Raw genomic sequence first — 14496 nt, 5'->3', positions numbered from 1 at the left:
GGCAGCGCCTGCTCCTGCACCCTTATGTTTTAGTTATGAAGGATGTTTCAGACAACCAACGCAGACAGGAGTAAGCATTAAAGGGTACACATGTTAACAGGTTGGAAAATGTTAAACATGTTTCTTTTGCCGCAGTTCTCAGTTAAATAAACAGGAAAAATAATCAGACGCAATCGGGCTTTTTCACAGAAGACATTTTGACATTTAGGAACATCACGTAACACAACATAACAAAATAACATTAGAATCACCGCCTCATCACGCCTCCGCACATCAGGCCAGTTTGCCCTGCTCAAAAAACATCAGTCTGGAAGATTCCACAGGTAAACTGGGCCATTGTTAACAGGTGGTGATATCACGACTCGGTGTGAAAGAGGCATCCGAAAGGCTTGAGGATCAAGTCATCCACAAGCAGGGATAAAGGATGTGACTGCATGGGCTCAGGAACACGAGGCCACACGCTTTCTATTCCAACTACCACCTCTAATAGCACTAACAATACCAATACCAATAATAATTAGAATTATAATAATGATGGTGTACATTCTCATATGGACACAGAAGAGAAAATCTGTCAAGGACAAGCAATGAGTTAACAAGAGCCTGAAGACAGTCACCAAAGTCACACATCTGAGCTCTGCTGCCTTTCCATTAATTTAATTTCTGTTACATCCAAAATGGAAAAAAAAAGGTATTTCAACCTGCATCAATCATGTCCAGTCAATTTTAATGCTTCCCGTACAAGCAGCAGATTGCATTGGCATTCCTATTCATATCCATTGATCCTCCAATTCAGTGCTAATGTGGGCTGGCTGAGCCTCCAGGTGTTCATTCTGAAGGACAAACAGCTCCAGAGAAAAGCTCACTCTTCGCTTCACTGAGGAGAACAATGGGCTAAGACACTTTTGAAATTCAAGCTGGTTGTCGACTTAAGCATTTCAACATGACTGCCATCCGTTCATTTAGGATCCTTTTTGGAATTTGAGCGTAAGACGATGCAAACCAAATTGTCTCGAACGCAGAGAATCAGCTGTTTCTTTGTCCTGCATTGTCGACGTGTTAACGCTTTAAACAGATCAGCGTACGTCATAATCCCTTGGCAAGACACATTTTTGTGACGCCTGTGAGCCCAGCAATGGAGAGAATCCCGTGCACAATACACTGTGGCCTACACTGAGCTGCTTCCAGCATTATTCAGCTGAAAACCCGAGATTATCTGCTGAGGTGTGATGTGCTTTGAATGCAAACACCACATGAAACACACAGCATGAATCCAGTTTGAATGGTGATCTGTAACGCTTTAGAGACTGGATAGTAGAAAAACAATAACCAATTAAAGTGTAACTAATGTCAAAAAAATAAAAGAGCATCTCGTGAACAAAAAGGCAAACAGGAAAAGCGATAAACAGGGAAGCCCAGCAGAGATGTTTGCTCCTGACAAGCCAGGACAGTTTGGCGACTATGGAATAACAGTACTGGTTCTGGACTGCAGTACCCGTGTTTGGAATAAATGCAGAGGCAGTCGTGCGGTCCAACTCAGCCTGTGTGTTTAATTTTCACAAGCCTGATGGATGAACGAGCAAAGCAAATATTTCCTCCAGTCACACACTGCATGAGGACAGCCACCGTCACTGCTGTACTAATGAGCGGATAAACCTTTTTCTTTACCCAAACCGCACTGAAGACTGCTTTCAGTAAGGGTCCACAATACGCGTTTGGTTCAGCCAATGCCATTAAGGTAATTGGTGATTTCACATTTTTTGTATTTGGTTTAAAACCTTGTTCTGGTGATGTCATTTGGAGCCAGAGTCTGTGCAGTAGCGATCGGGCGGTGGAGCAGCAGTATCGAGCTCCCGCCCACAAATCACGAAGAGTTTCTCTTTCTGTGTCTGCCATGCGTCCGATCCAAACCTTTGACAGACGTTTGGGCTTCCACACAGCTCATAATGAGAGCTAAGCTAACCACATGGGCAGACATTTCACACTGGATACCGAGCTCCACAGTCCAGTCCTCGGACTTGTTGCTCATCAACACCGATACGTATTCGTATGACGCAGGCACAGCAGAAGCTTGTCGCCATGGTAACAGACCTTAAATGCTAGCGGAAGCATGCTCCTCTGACGGACTGTAGTTATACACCCGATACCCAGGAAGGTGAAGGTGCCAGATGGTGTTTACTGTCGCTCACAAACTCTGTGTTTATACACAGATGAACCAACTATGAGGAGGCATATCAGAGGCGCAGTAGGAAAAATCTATTCCTGTGTATGCAGCCAGTGAAAACAGAGCAGCTGCAATGAGTCGCTAACAGCTGCACCGAATCCTGCATGTGCACTCCTTACTTTAACCTGAGGAGGAGGTTCAGCCAGTTCAGACCAAACAGGGAGTGACACGACTGTCAACTCGCCATCCCCTCACAAAGGCGTCCACTGGTCCTGTCTGTGTTTGTGTCTGTGTTCTCGGAGCTCGGCGCGGGAGGAGATAAGAGCTGTGCTGCAGTCTGTGGAGACCAGCCTGCCATTTCTGAATACCGTTTGGGGACACTTTGTCCTTTGGGTAGCTTCCCCAGGAGTCAGCAGGCTGACAATGGGCGAGGAAGGAAAGTGCTGCTGTGGGCAGGGAACGTGAGAGGAGGGCAGCAAAGAAAACAGTGCTAATGGAGTGTTTATTTGGGGCACAGAGCCACACACAAAGACAGCTCATCTAAAGAAGAGGGCTTGGGGGCACGAGGGAATGAATTCAAATAGTGCCATTTAAATTACTGCTGAATCTCTCCTGCTCCTGCCTTTCACAGGAAAAAAATCTCACTCCAGGCCATGTGCATGACTCTGCACCAGCTTCTGCTCGGGTTACAAACATGTATAATTTTTAAGCAGTGATAAACTTTCATGAAGCGGCTTTTACGTCAGTCATACAACACCTCGCGCTGTTTTCTTCCAACTCCCAAACCGCAGAACGCAGGCCTACAAATGTCTGAACTTCCAGTGAATTTAGTGAACGTTTTGCAGCACGGTCCACAGGGAATCCGCTTTTAAAACGACTACCAGAACATCACAGCAGTAAGACGTCACTCCGCTTCAGAGTAAACTTCAGCAGATGCTGAGCAGAGCTCTCCAATCAGTACAACATAATATGAAGTGATTCTGCTTAGTGGGGCTCCTGTGATGGAAAACAAATCTCCTCAGACCAGAAACCTTCACTTCAGCTTCATTTGTGCTGTGATTTACAACTCTGATGTCTTCCTGCTGTGAGCGGCTGACAGAAGCAGACGACTCCTCTTATTTAAGATACAGTGCGTTTCCCTGATATAATAAATACAGCATAACGGGGCAGTGATCACCTCTGCTGGTCAAAAGTTAATTCAGTGCTGTGGCGTTAAAACCTCCACCTCCCGGCATGTTTTCTTCCTCTCTTTCTTTGCTTTCTGTCCTGAGTCAAGGCCACTCTGACAGGCAGAGTGACATTTCTGGGGCATTGAGAGAACAAGTCCAAACACCGCGTGAAAATACACGACTCGTGTAACATGCACCTGACCTTTCACAGTGGTGACTGCTCTGTGCCACAGCGTTCACATGCTTTACATACATGACAGCTGCGCACTGAGTGTTTACTGCTACAAACTGCATCTCTCGTTCATAAACAAAACCCAACCTGCTCACGCTGCGACTCTGGAGTTCGCTGCTTCCATTTTGCGGTTTCAGTCACTGCCGCCTGAAAAGCCAGCTATCATTACAGCAGGCCGCCATTCATTTTCTCAGGGGATGCTAGTGTGTGATGATAGCAGGCGAGGCTCTCAGGTACAAATCAATTTTAGCCTCCGTCCTTTCGCTCAGAGGCCAGGGTGTATTTTTGGAGCACTTACCAAAGTCTGACATGTTTGATTCTTCTTCTTCACCTCTGCCTCAAGTGCTTCACACTCCTTCCTTCTGGTGCTGATCTCTGTCTCCTGGGGAGAGAGACAGACAGAGAGAGAGAGAGAGAGAAGAGGACAGCTGCTATGGTTTGTCAGGAACACAAGCGTCCTCAGAGAACTCAGTGAGGCTCGGCGGGGAGAGAGGGAGCCGAAGCATTTCATTATTCAGCAGTATCTACGTGTGTGAGTGTGTGTGTGTGTGTGTGTGTGTGTGTGCAGCAGGCTACCAGAGATTATCTGACAGATACGACAAAATGTTGTCGTTGTCAGGAAACAGACAGGAGGCTCAAATGTTGAGGACGTAGGCTGTGGTCCTGCAGGAATGAGGTGAAAGTGAAAACCTGTTAAAAAGCCTGAACTCAGTTGGTTCAGTCATGGCTGGAAGTCTAAAGCCTCAGCGGTTCTGCTCAGACGTGGCATTAACGTCCATCCTGAGTGATCCCAACGCAAGTGGACAGCTTTAAGTGCAGCTCTGACCGCACCCAATCTGCTGATTTTGAACACTTGTTGTGTCTCCATCGTCAGTCGTTTAACTCAGCAGAACGTTCTGAATGTTAGCCACGACAACAAGTTCAGCTTTCTTCACATTGTTTGATTAGAGCCAGACTTGTTCGGCGCTGCCCTGCTGCTCACCCTGTTTGAATGACTCTTATTTTAGAAGTTAACGCCTTCTTTTTGCACCGCGTTTACAGTATGAAACACATGAAAGTGTTACATCACAGTACAGATCGTCTGTTCATCACCAGCCTGAGTTCTCCATCAGCGTCTGAGGAACATCCTTGCTATGGATGGAAGTGAAAGTGCAGCTGGATGTTCCAAGATTAGCATATAGAATTAAGCAGGGTTGTATCTGTGTCAGTGTGTGCTGCCACACTGTGTGCGCGCACACACACACACACACACTCTGGTAGCATGACACCACGTGTCCCTGAGCAAGACTAAAATAAGCACCAGCGGAGCAAACAGAAGCCCACAGCACACAATACATGCAGCATGTGAGAGTGTATGAATGTGCACTTCATCGCAGTTCGGTCTCACTTTGAATTTCTAGCAGAATCCATTGCAGTGGAAGACATTTTGGCTTTGCTACATTCAGCTGGTTACCCCTGTTGACCTGCGAGCGCGGACAACATTAATAAGACAGCGAGGACAGAGAACAGGAAAGAGGACGAACAAGCTTTGACCCTTTCGAGGTCAGTAACCTTGTGGCTTTTCTGTCCAGGCAAGCAGCAGTTGGTTTGATTAAATCTTTGAGCCCTAGAGCACTGATCCTGCTCGACTGTTAGCATGTGTTAGCATGTGCACTAACGAGTGACACGGACAGAAAATGTCCTCTGATGTGCGGATTTCATGACTAAAGGCCCACTAAAATGAAGGTTTGTGGTGAGGCTTTATAATTGAAATGATTCTTTTAATGTTGTAGGCTGAGAGTCAGGAAGGACCGGGTGATGTGGATTAAATATCAAATATCACAATATTTTTGACCAAATATTATCAGAACAGATACTCAGTATTTATCTGACTGTTGGCATTGGTGTTTTGTCTGATTGCTGATAAAATACTTTAAAAATGTGTTTGTTTGGCTCTGATGCAGCCGCCTCTCTGTGGTCACCACTCTGCCCAGTTTTCAGTTTGGCTCATGTCCCATCTGCTAACATGGAGGGGGGAGGGGCTTATGAACTGTACTGCAGCCAGCCACCGGGGGGCATGCAGATGTTTGGGCTTCCGTTTCAGGGAGCTTTCATGTCGTCCATCTTTATTTTGCAGTCAATGATGTAAACTATCTATTAAACGTCGATAAGTGTTTTTGAGAATCGATTCAACGTGGCGATACTGCATCGATATTTTCTGACACCCCTACTGCACATGCTCAGAAAGTCTAACATGTTGACTGGAAATGATTCCCTTCGAGTGAATCACACAAAGCCTCCGCAGACGGCTTGCCATCTCCCATGTGGGCTGGTATCTAATGTGTACAGTGATCACAACCAGACGGCAACAACACACACCATGAACAATCCCCTCACACACACCAACACACAGCTCTCAGGACTGCTGAGGCCCATTTGTTTGGAGCACATTTGCCAATGTTCAATTAAAACTCCCTCCGATAAAAGATTCAAATGGCTGCCGTTGTGAGTAATGAGCTCCTGTATAAGTGAAGAGGCGTTTACTGCACAGCAGATGAAGACAGATGAGGAAGACCGTCCCCTCGGGCTGGAGCTAACGTTCGTGCCTCAGTGGCACTAATGCAAATGCACAACAGCGGCGCATCCACGGCGACCCACAGCCCTACCTGCACGTCTCTTATATTTCACCTTCTGTTTCATGGCACAACATCTCTGAAACCCAATATGTAGAAAACGTCTTTCGGGCTGGTGTGCAGGACAGTGTCTCTAGAAGGTTCTGGTTTGGTTCTGTGAACACTGCACTGATTAAATTTAAAGTTTTATCTGAAAAGATTTAGCAATTAATCAATGAGCCAACAGACTGAAAGCTAATCGGCCACAAATTTGATCTTTTACTCTCAAATATGAGGATTTATTGCCTTTTTAAAAAGCTGTATACTCTTTCACACTTTGCTCTTTGAGGCCATTTTCATATGTGCAGCTTACATACCAACTTTACAAAGAAAATCTACAATAACATTTTTAAGCTAAACAACAAACTAACACACAAACAAACAAAGCACAAACGGCTATTTGTTGCCTTTCCACACTCACACACCTAAAAACCTGCCTGACTCCCCTCGTCCTCATGTAATCTACTGACACTAAACCAAGCGATGGGGGACAGCAAATGTTTTCCAAAAGAAAGCAGGAAGCTGAACCTCAGCTGCGAGTCCTGAACGCAGCGGCCGTCTTGGTGTTCAGCACCATGGAGAGCCTCCCCGGGGACAATGCGACAGTAACATGTGGTACAGTACACACACCGTTTCATTCAGCTGACTCTCCTCTGCGAGTTCGATGTGCAGCAACATCATGATGAAATCAGGTTCAAATACTACAGCATTAACTTCAGCAATGACTAATTAACACAGAAGGCTTTCCCCGTCCTATTCTCAGCTCTTCTGATCTTTTGTAGTTGGGAAAGCTCTGTGCATAATCTCTGGCGAGCAGAGGTAACCTCATTACTCTCTCTCTCTCTCATCTGTCTTTCATCCCTTGTTGTGTTGAATATGCATGATGCGTAATGATGGGTAATAATCCTGCCTATGGCTGAGCGAGGGAAAAAAAAAACAAAAACCAAAAAAACCCGCTTCCTACTGGGAGGAGATTCTGTGCAAACAGCAGATATCTGATGGAGATCTCAGATGGATACGCAGGAGTAAGACTTGCTCCAGGATGAGTCTTAAACCAGCTTCTGTTCGTCTTTCAAGCTAACTTCAAATGTGATTATGACACCGGGAGTAAATATTCAGACACACTCTGAAAGTGATGGCCAGCCTAAAGAAAAAGCACTTGACTTTTTACTGGGAGTACTTAGGCTCAGAAACAAACAGTACATCACCTCTAACTGTGGCACACACTGCAGCTTCACAGCCAATTTGTTGCCTCTCAAAATGTCAGCGGTGCTTCCCCAGATATTATATATATATTTTCATATACAAACACACAGAGACAATGACCTGAGATGCTTTTTTGCTTGTTAGAATGTGTTTGTTTCTTTTCTCCAGCCAAGCTGCGGCTGACGGCGAGGCCATTAAGGAAGCTGGAGCAAAGACGACTGCTGCTGTTGGCTGTTGTCAGGGGAGAGGATTCCCTCCTCTTAGCCAACCAACAGCTCCACTTAGCATCATACAGCGCACAAATATACTGCACATACTGCCAGCACAGATGCACAGCAACCAAGTCCGGCATGGCGAGCACTTGTGATTTCAAATCATCTGAAATGGCAGAGTAAGTTACATAACCGCCACAGTTAAAGTCGCGCAGGCACAGACGCTCGCGCTCCACTAATACTGTACTCGTGTGTGTGCAAGCGTGTGTCTGCGTGCACGCGTGTGGATGCACAGCAACATGCAGACCGACCGCTGAATCACAGATTTACAGAAAAAACAAGCGGAACTCCCGGAGGTCAACACGTATGCACGGACCAAAAGAAACGACATAAGCAGCACAGCAGAGGGTAAAGGGAGAGAGAGAGAGAGAGAGAGAAAAAAAACGAGTGGTGGTGCGTGAGCGTAAAGGCAGCGAGGCCCGGGCATGAATGCAAATGAAAAAGGAGGCAGGATGGGCAAAATCGAAAACGGAACAGAAGCAGGATTTACCGTCTAAGCTCCTCGGCTCTGCAGCATTTTGTCCCGGGTGTGGGACCTCAGCGAGCGTCCTCTATCAGGCATATTAAACACCATGCAGCAGTGTAGCCTCGTCTGGATTCCACTTCCTCTCCTTCTTCCTCCCTTTCTCTCCCGCTCACAAGCTGCTGCAGAATAAGAAATGAAGCTGCCACTATCACCGGGGTCTGACCTCACTCGAGCCACCCAGCGCAACACGACCTGCCTGCTTATGAGTCCAACACACTACAACTGAGGAGCACACAGGGAGCAGGCGAGGACGGAGTGCTGCAAGGCAGGAGAGAAGAGGATGAATGAATCAAAGGGAGGAAAAACATGGAGGAACTGTTGTGCTACATGGCAGGCCTCTGTGATGAAAGGAGTGATGAAAGAAGAGCAGACAGGAGCAGGGTGAAAAGGATACCATAATAAGGGTGTTGGGATATGAGGCTAATTTGAGAGAGCGGGCTCCAGAGACAGGACTGTAAATCTGATAATCCCACTGCACGAACACAAAGATGTCAGATGAGACTTTTACCTTAATGGAAACCAAACAATGACTCACGCAGGCACAACACACTCCTCCAGAGATAAAAGAGGCCGCTGTGCCACGTTCTGACGTCTATCCATTTCCCACAGATGGATTCAACACTGCTTCGTTCTATACAGAAACTCGGTCTTATTTTGGAGGTTTGGCAGCACGAAACCATTTCACTGACTAAAGGTCCACAGAGAACATCTGATGATTACTGCTGCAGCCGAGCAAACGCTGGAAGCCCACTGCCCACTCAGACACGGAGGCTTACTCATCTCCAGCTGGATGGGTTTTGCTGGCCGAGCTTCTGCAGACTGTCATTCAGTTCACATGGTAACCTTCATCTCTCGTGGCAGCTCAGTCAACACAGTGTAACAGAAGACGCTTCTCGTAAACACGGATCGTCTCTGCAGCTTTTATTATGGCTGCTGTCTGGGGACAAACTCACTGTTATTTTGTTAATAGATGACCGTGAATTTTGGGGATTGACTCCCTGAATCACAAAGACAAGGTTGATATTGCAGGTGCGTTAAAATATTTAACTGCCCTCTACTCTGAGTCACATGAAATCAACTTTCAGGTCTTTGAGAGAGCTCACTCCCAGGCTGGATGTCAACCCCAAACTAAAATGCATCGTTTTTTTCCTTTATTCAAAAAAAGCATTTTTCTGAGCAGCGCCTGCGAAACTTTTGGCCAGATTCACAAAAAGCTGTGCGAGGTCGCGTCGGGACTCCCAGCCAGCACTTTGTAGAAATGGATGATGTGGTGGCCAAAATGATTTCCACAAAAAGATGGTACAGTTGGCAGTGGTACAAAGGAATATCTACTTCACTACAAGTCAGAGGTAAGTGCTGTGCTTTTTACTCTATTACATTTATTTTACACTTAGATACTAGTTAACTTTTACATTAAAAAAAACAATTACTTGCTTACATGATAGGTAGTATCATAAGTAGTACTACAGTACAGTATTAATCTACTCAGTAGTATATATGACATTTAAAATTGGCTTGAGGGTTTAAGTGCTAGCTCAGTGTGGTTAGAGCAGCCAGCAGGTGAGCTCAGGTAGACGAGCTCAGGTGGATGAGCTCAGGTAGATGAGCTCAGGTAGACGAGCTCAGAGCTCAGGCACGTGAGTTCGTCTGCCTGAGCCTGAGGTAGGCGAGCTCAGGTAGATCCCTCAGACTGTTCTCTGAGCAGCGCGGACAGAACGCTCGGGAGGCAGTTTCAACACCAGACTCTGAGCATGGGAGCCATCAGGAGGACAAATGAACCCTGAGTCGAGACCCCACTGATAAGATCCAACTGAACACACAGGAAATCAAGGTAAGTTCTAATCTCTTCATTTTTGGGTTCAAGTAAATGTTTGTGCCGAATTTGAAGAAATTCCCTCAAGTCTTCCTGAGATATCATGAGACAGACAAACTGAAACCTGCAGTGAGAAGGCATAAAAACAACAGTAAAAGGAGCAGCCATCTTTCTCATCATGCTGTCATGACTCTGCCAGGATGGCTGGCTCGTGGACTCTACAGCGAGTTGTGCTCTCACATCTGCGTCTCAGTCAGAAGCCAACAGAGAAAGAGAATCTCACAAACCTGCCATGATCAAATTAATTCACATCGAAGCAGGCTGCCTGTTTGTCTGCACACTTGGGCCGCGACCAGATAAGCTGATTATAACACAAAATATTACATGCTGTCCTATTTGTTCTGATCCAGTGTTATCCCGATGTCCCTGATAATGCAAAATCACTGACCTATGAAATGTCAAGGTAGACTAAGATGGATAATTACGAGGTACACGCAGCGATCCTTCAGAGGCAAACTGGAGCAGCATCTGACACACACAGGTCTGTCCAATAACTTCAACTGCGTCTGTAATTCATGAGACGATTGAGGAGCTGCTGGGAGCACACACACTCCCTCTTCCACCCACTGGATTACCACCTCTGCTTTCCTGTATCAGACAGCCATCACACCTCCGTGTTGACGCTGCTGTGATTCAGTTCAGCAGACTTCGACATACCGCCTGCACCGACCAGCACAAGCTCTGCTGGCGCCTCCCCGTCTTTGCCTCGGCTCCATTCGACTGAATGTAACTGTACACTGGCCACCTTCCTGCCTCACACAGGCCGGTGAGGGCGAAGGGGCCGGCAACCAGCTGCGGTGGCTCGTCTCCCACTTTGATCCGGAGCCAGATCCACAGACATATGCCGCTCCATCCTGGAGGGAGGAGCTGTACTGGATGCAGGGATCGCTGCATTTCCATTCATTAACTACGTTTCAACAGCTGGTGACCAATTAGTTTGCTTTCCAGAATAAAAAAAGAGTATAACGAGTGCACCTTAACTTTTATATCATTTGTTAAAGGGGAACAAACTTAACGTCGGCAAAATCTAGTTTGTAAATGATGCTGTGAAGAGTGAAGAGCCGACGTGCATGTTTGGACGCTGGATTGTTTGAAGTTTTTCCTCATCTGAAGACCAGGTTTCAACACCCTTCCACAGAGAGAAGACAAAGGAGAGGAAAGTCTGAGGGCTGTATCCCAAAGTAAGGTAACTTCAGCGGAAAGTTTTGACCGGCACTGCTGTCATGGCTCTAACCTGCGGCGAGAAGGTTACCTTCATGGTTAACTCAGTTTTGAGGGGGGGGGGCTCTTAATCAGCGGGGCAGGTTCTGAGATGTAGCCTCTGGGTATAATTAAATTATTCTCATTGTTTTAATGTATTTAAACTGTTTTGCACATCCGTAGCCACTAGGGCTGCTGTAGGTAGGCTAGGAAAAATCAAATAAAATAAAAGGAAAAGTCAGGTGAGGGGGGTAATAAATCAGAAGAATTTAGAGATTTATGTCACAAATTTATGAGAAAATAAAATCCAAATTATCCAATTCACAGGAATGTCACCTTGAAGTATGAGTGCTTATGATAATATGGTCATGGAGGTATTTCCTTATAGCTGAATCTGATTTGGGAGGATAATTTGATTAGTTCATTGATGGCAGGCACAACACACAGCAAACAGTGATGTGTGTGGTGTGATGAGGCTGACGCAGCCTGGCCAAGGAAAGAGATGTGGTTCCTTCGTTCTGGTCATGTAATATTTGTGATTCTTTTCTTGTAAGTTTACCACTTCAGTCTCGGAAATTCAGTTTCCCCGAGTGTGTTGCCAAACACGTCCATTTCATGCAAGCGTGCATTAACTCATCAGTCAACCAAAACCTCCCATTTAACACCAATTTAGCCAAGACCCTTCACAGTTCAGGCCTGCGGTGTCGAGGATCACCTGCGAATCTAAAAGCCTGTCTGTCTGTGAATTGATTATTATGAGGTGTCACACTTGGCTTTTGGCCTCAGCAAAACCAGACGGCCTCTGATGTAACGAGTGGGTGAAGAGCTTCTGTGTCCAGTAATGGGAGGACAGGTGGTGCCCAGGAGGAGATAAAGAGTGAGGCTCTCACCCCACAGGAGTCTGGCGCAATCGCAGCCAAAACAGACGCCTTTGCCTCCCATCTGGGGGACACTCGCTTACCATCGCTGCCAATTTACACGACACTCAATTACTGGTCATTACCTGAGCGAGCACTCGCTGCCTGCAGCGTCCGAGTGCCAGATCACACAAGCGGTCAGATGGAGAAGATAAATAATGGTGGCAATGGATGCAGACAAACTCCATTCCGCTCTATTATTATCACAGTGTTTGCTATACAATCTGTAGGGAAGGCACAGACAAACACAACAGACAAAACGGTAAATAAAACAACGAGAGACAACAAATAGAACCGACACACAAAGGAACAGTGTCAGAGAGAGAGAGCTCCATTTGTGCATGAAGTTATGTCATTCTGCCATCCAGGACTGCAAATCTGAAACTTATTCTGTGTCAGGCCTGTGGCTCCACACAAGCCCAAGTGAAGTAAATCTCGCAATCAACGGGCCTTTGCCGCTCAACTAAATTTAGCAGGTGTCGTGATCTCATAGGCGCTCTCGATAAAAGACCATCACAGGTGACATTTTTGTCAAAATGAATAGCAGTCAAGATTAATATGAAGGCTGCTGTGCACGGCCAACGGCATGACAGAAAGCAAGTCGGTAGCGCGGGACGGAGTCCAACATTAGCATATAAACAACAGCCTGGAGTGGATGGATGCTGCTGCACAGGCTCGATTGTCAATATGCTCGCTGGTCCTCATCCAGAAATCAGAGAGGGGCTGTCAGGACTTTGATTCCTGCACACAGGGGAGAGGATAAACAGCAGAAAAACAGCACTCCAACCTGTCAGTCACTGGACTCTCCATTTCTATCCCTATGAACTCTAATTCGAGCATTCAGGACAAAAAGCAAGTCCATTTTTGTTGTTTGCTTTGGACAAATTTAAGTGTGTGGGAGACAGCGTTAGTCATTATGACGAAAGGCCAAAATAATTTCAGGTTTCCTGCAACAACATACACACGGAAACTACACAGACAGGATGGACGTGTGTCTTCTGTCCTCTGTCCATTGCATATATGTCCATCCTGGGAGACGGATCGCTTCATCTGCTCCTCTAAAGGGTTTTTTTGGGAGGCTTTATTGTTTATCGTTTTACAGAAAACAAGGACGGAGGGTGTCACTTGGAGCACTGACTGGGCTATATAAATAAAATTGACTTGGTGTCTCCTGATTGAGAGCAGTGTAGTGGTTCTCAGAAAGGACACTGCTGGAGCTCTATCGATTTCTGCTGCCTCCACTCAGCAGGGGCTGGATGATGCTGGTTTGGAGGGAACAGTGCCTGCATTAGTACTGATCCCAGCAGCGTAGGCTCACTGGAATCACTACTAATAGCTCCTCAAACACCAACACTGGGAGGATGTCTGAACCACAGACGCTAGGGGCGGAGCCACTGTGATGTCACCCACTGGGTTGTGACTAGCGCTCTGAAGTCTTGAGTTTGGCATTATGGCTGTCGCCATCTTGGAGCCAGAGATGACCACGTTTGGACGACTGAGAACCTGAGGCCTGTGACTTGTCGGTCACAAGGTAACCCCACCCTAAAGCGTCCCCTGCTTTATGGTCTGTTTGACTCTAAATGGGAGCATCATTTACAAGATGAGCATCATACTGTAGTGAAGAAGCCTTGAAACTACCGACCGAGACCGTAAACACATCAGGAAACTGTTCATTGAGGTCATAAGTGAATTGAGAAGTAGACTTGTCTTCTCATAAGCACACATGCAATCAGACCTCTCTTTGAAACCAGAGGAGTCGTTCCCTGCTGGACATGAGATGTAATGCAGGTTCAAACCTTCACATCTCAGACCCAGAAGCTACTGTAGCTACTGTCTACAGTCTCAACACATCCAGCAGGCCCAACTTGTCACAGACAGTGCAGAGCAGCATACAGTAACAAAAAAACACAATGTGCAGCTCCTAAAGTGAATACACTCTGCTGAATGAGCCTTTGACTCTTTGTGGTGCTTTGTGTACCACAGGTCCACGCTGCCCTCAGTGGTTACCATGACATTGGAACTGGCAAAAGCAAAGGTTTGTATTTGAAAGTGAGGGGATGCTGTTTGTCAAAAGGTTTTCCATCCACATACGAGCAGATAAGCTTGGCTGAGATTGTGTCCACACAGAATATAATGTAGAATGACTGTGACTGCAGTGTGAGTGTGGTGGGTTGTTTTATCAACAGAGCAGCAATAAAATATATGACTGTTTGAGTGTGTGTGTGTGTGTGTAGGAGAGGAGCATTAAACTGTACAAGAGGACAAAGCTCAGAATAAATGCTGCAG

General features: G+C 46.3%; 1 protein-coding gene across 12 annotated transcripts in view; it reads right to left on the bottom strand.

Moving 5' to 3' along the window:
* Positions 1-14496, bottom strand: part of rimbp2b (RIMS binding protein 2b) — a 73495-nt gene that overhangs the window by 31306 nt on the left and 27693 nt on the right. For 11 of the 12 annotated variants that reach the window (XM_046386736.1, XM_046386739.1, XM_046386742.1 and 8 more), the window contains one exon: positions 3864-3947. The exons of the other annotated variant lie outside the window; for it this stretch is intronic. In XM_046386736.1, the coding sequence (XP_046242692.1) occupies positions 3864-3947 (84 nt within the window). The remainder of the gene's footprint in view (positions 1-3863; positions 3948-14496) is intronic. 12 annotated transcript variants of the gene reach the window in all.

This window comes from Scatophagus argus, chromosome 4, assembly GCF_020382885.2.
Source record: "Scatophagus argus isolate fScaArg1 chromosome 4, fScaArg1.pri, whole genome shotgun sequence".
Classification (NCBI taxonomy): domain Eukaryota; kingdom Metazoa; phylum Chordata; class Actinopteri; family Scatophagidae; genus Scatophagus; species Scatophagus argus.
This window is presented reverse-complemented; position numbering and strand designations above follow the sequence as displayed.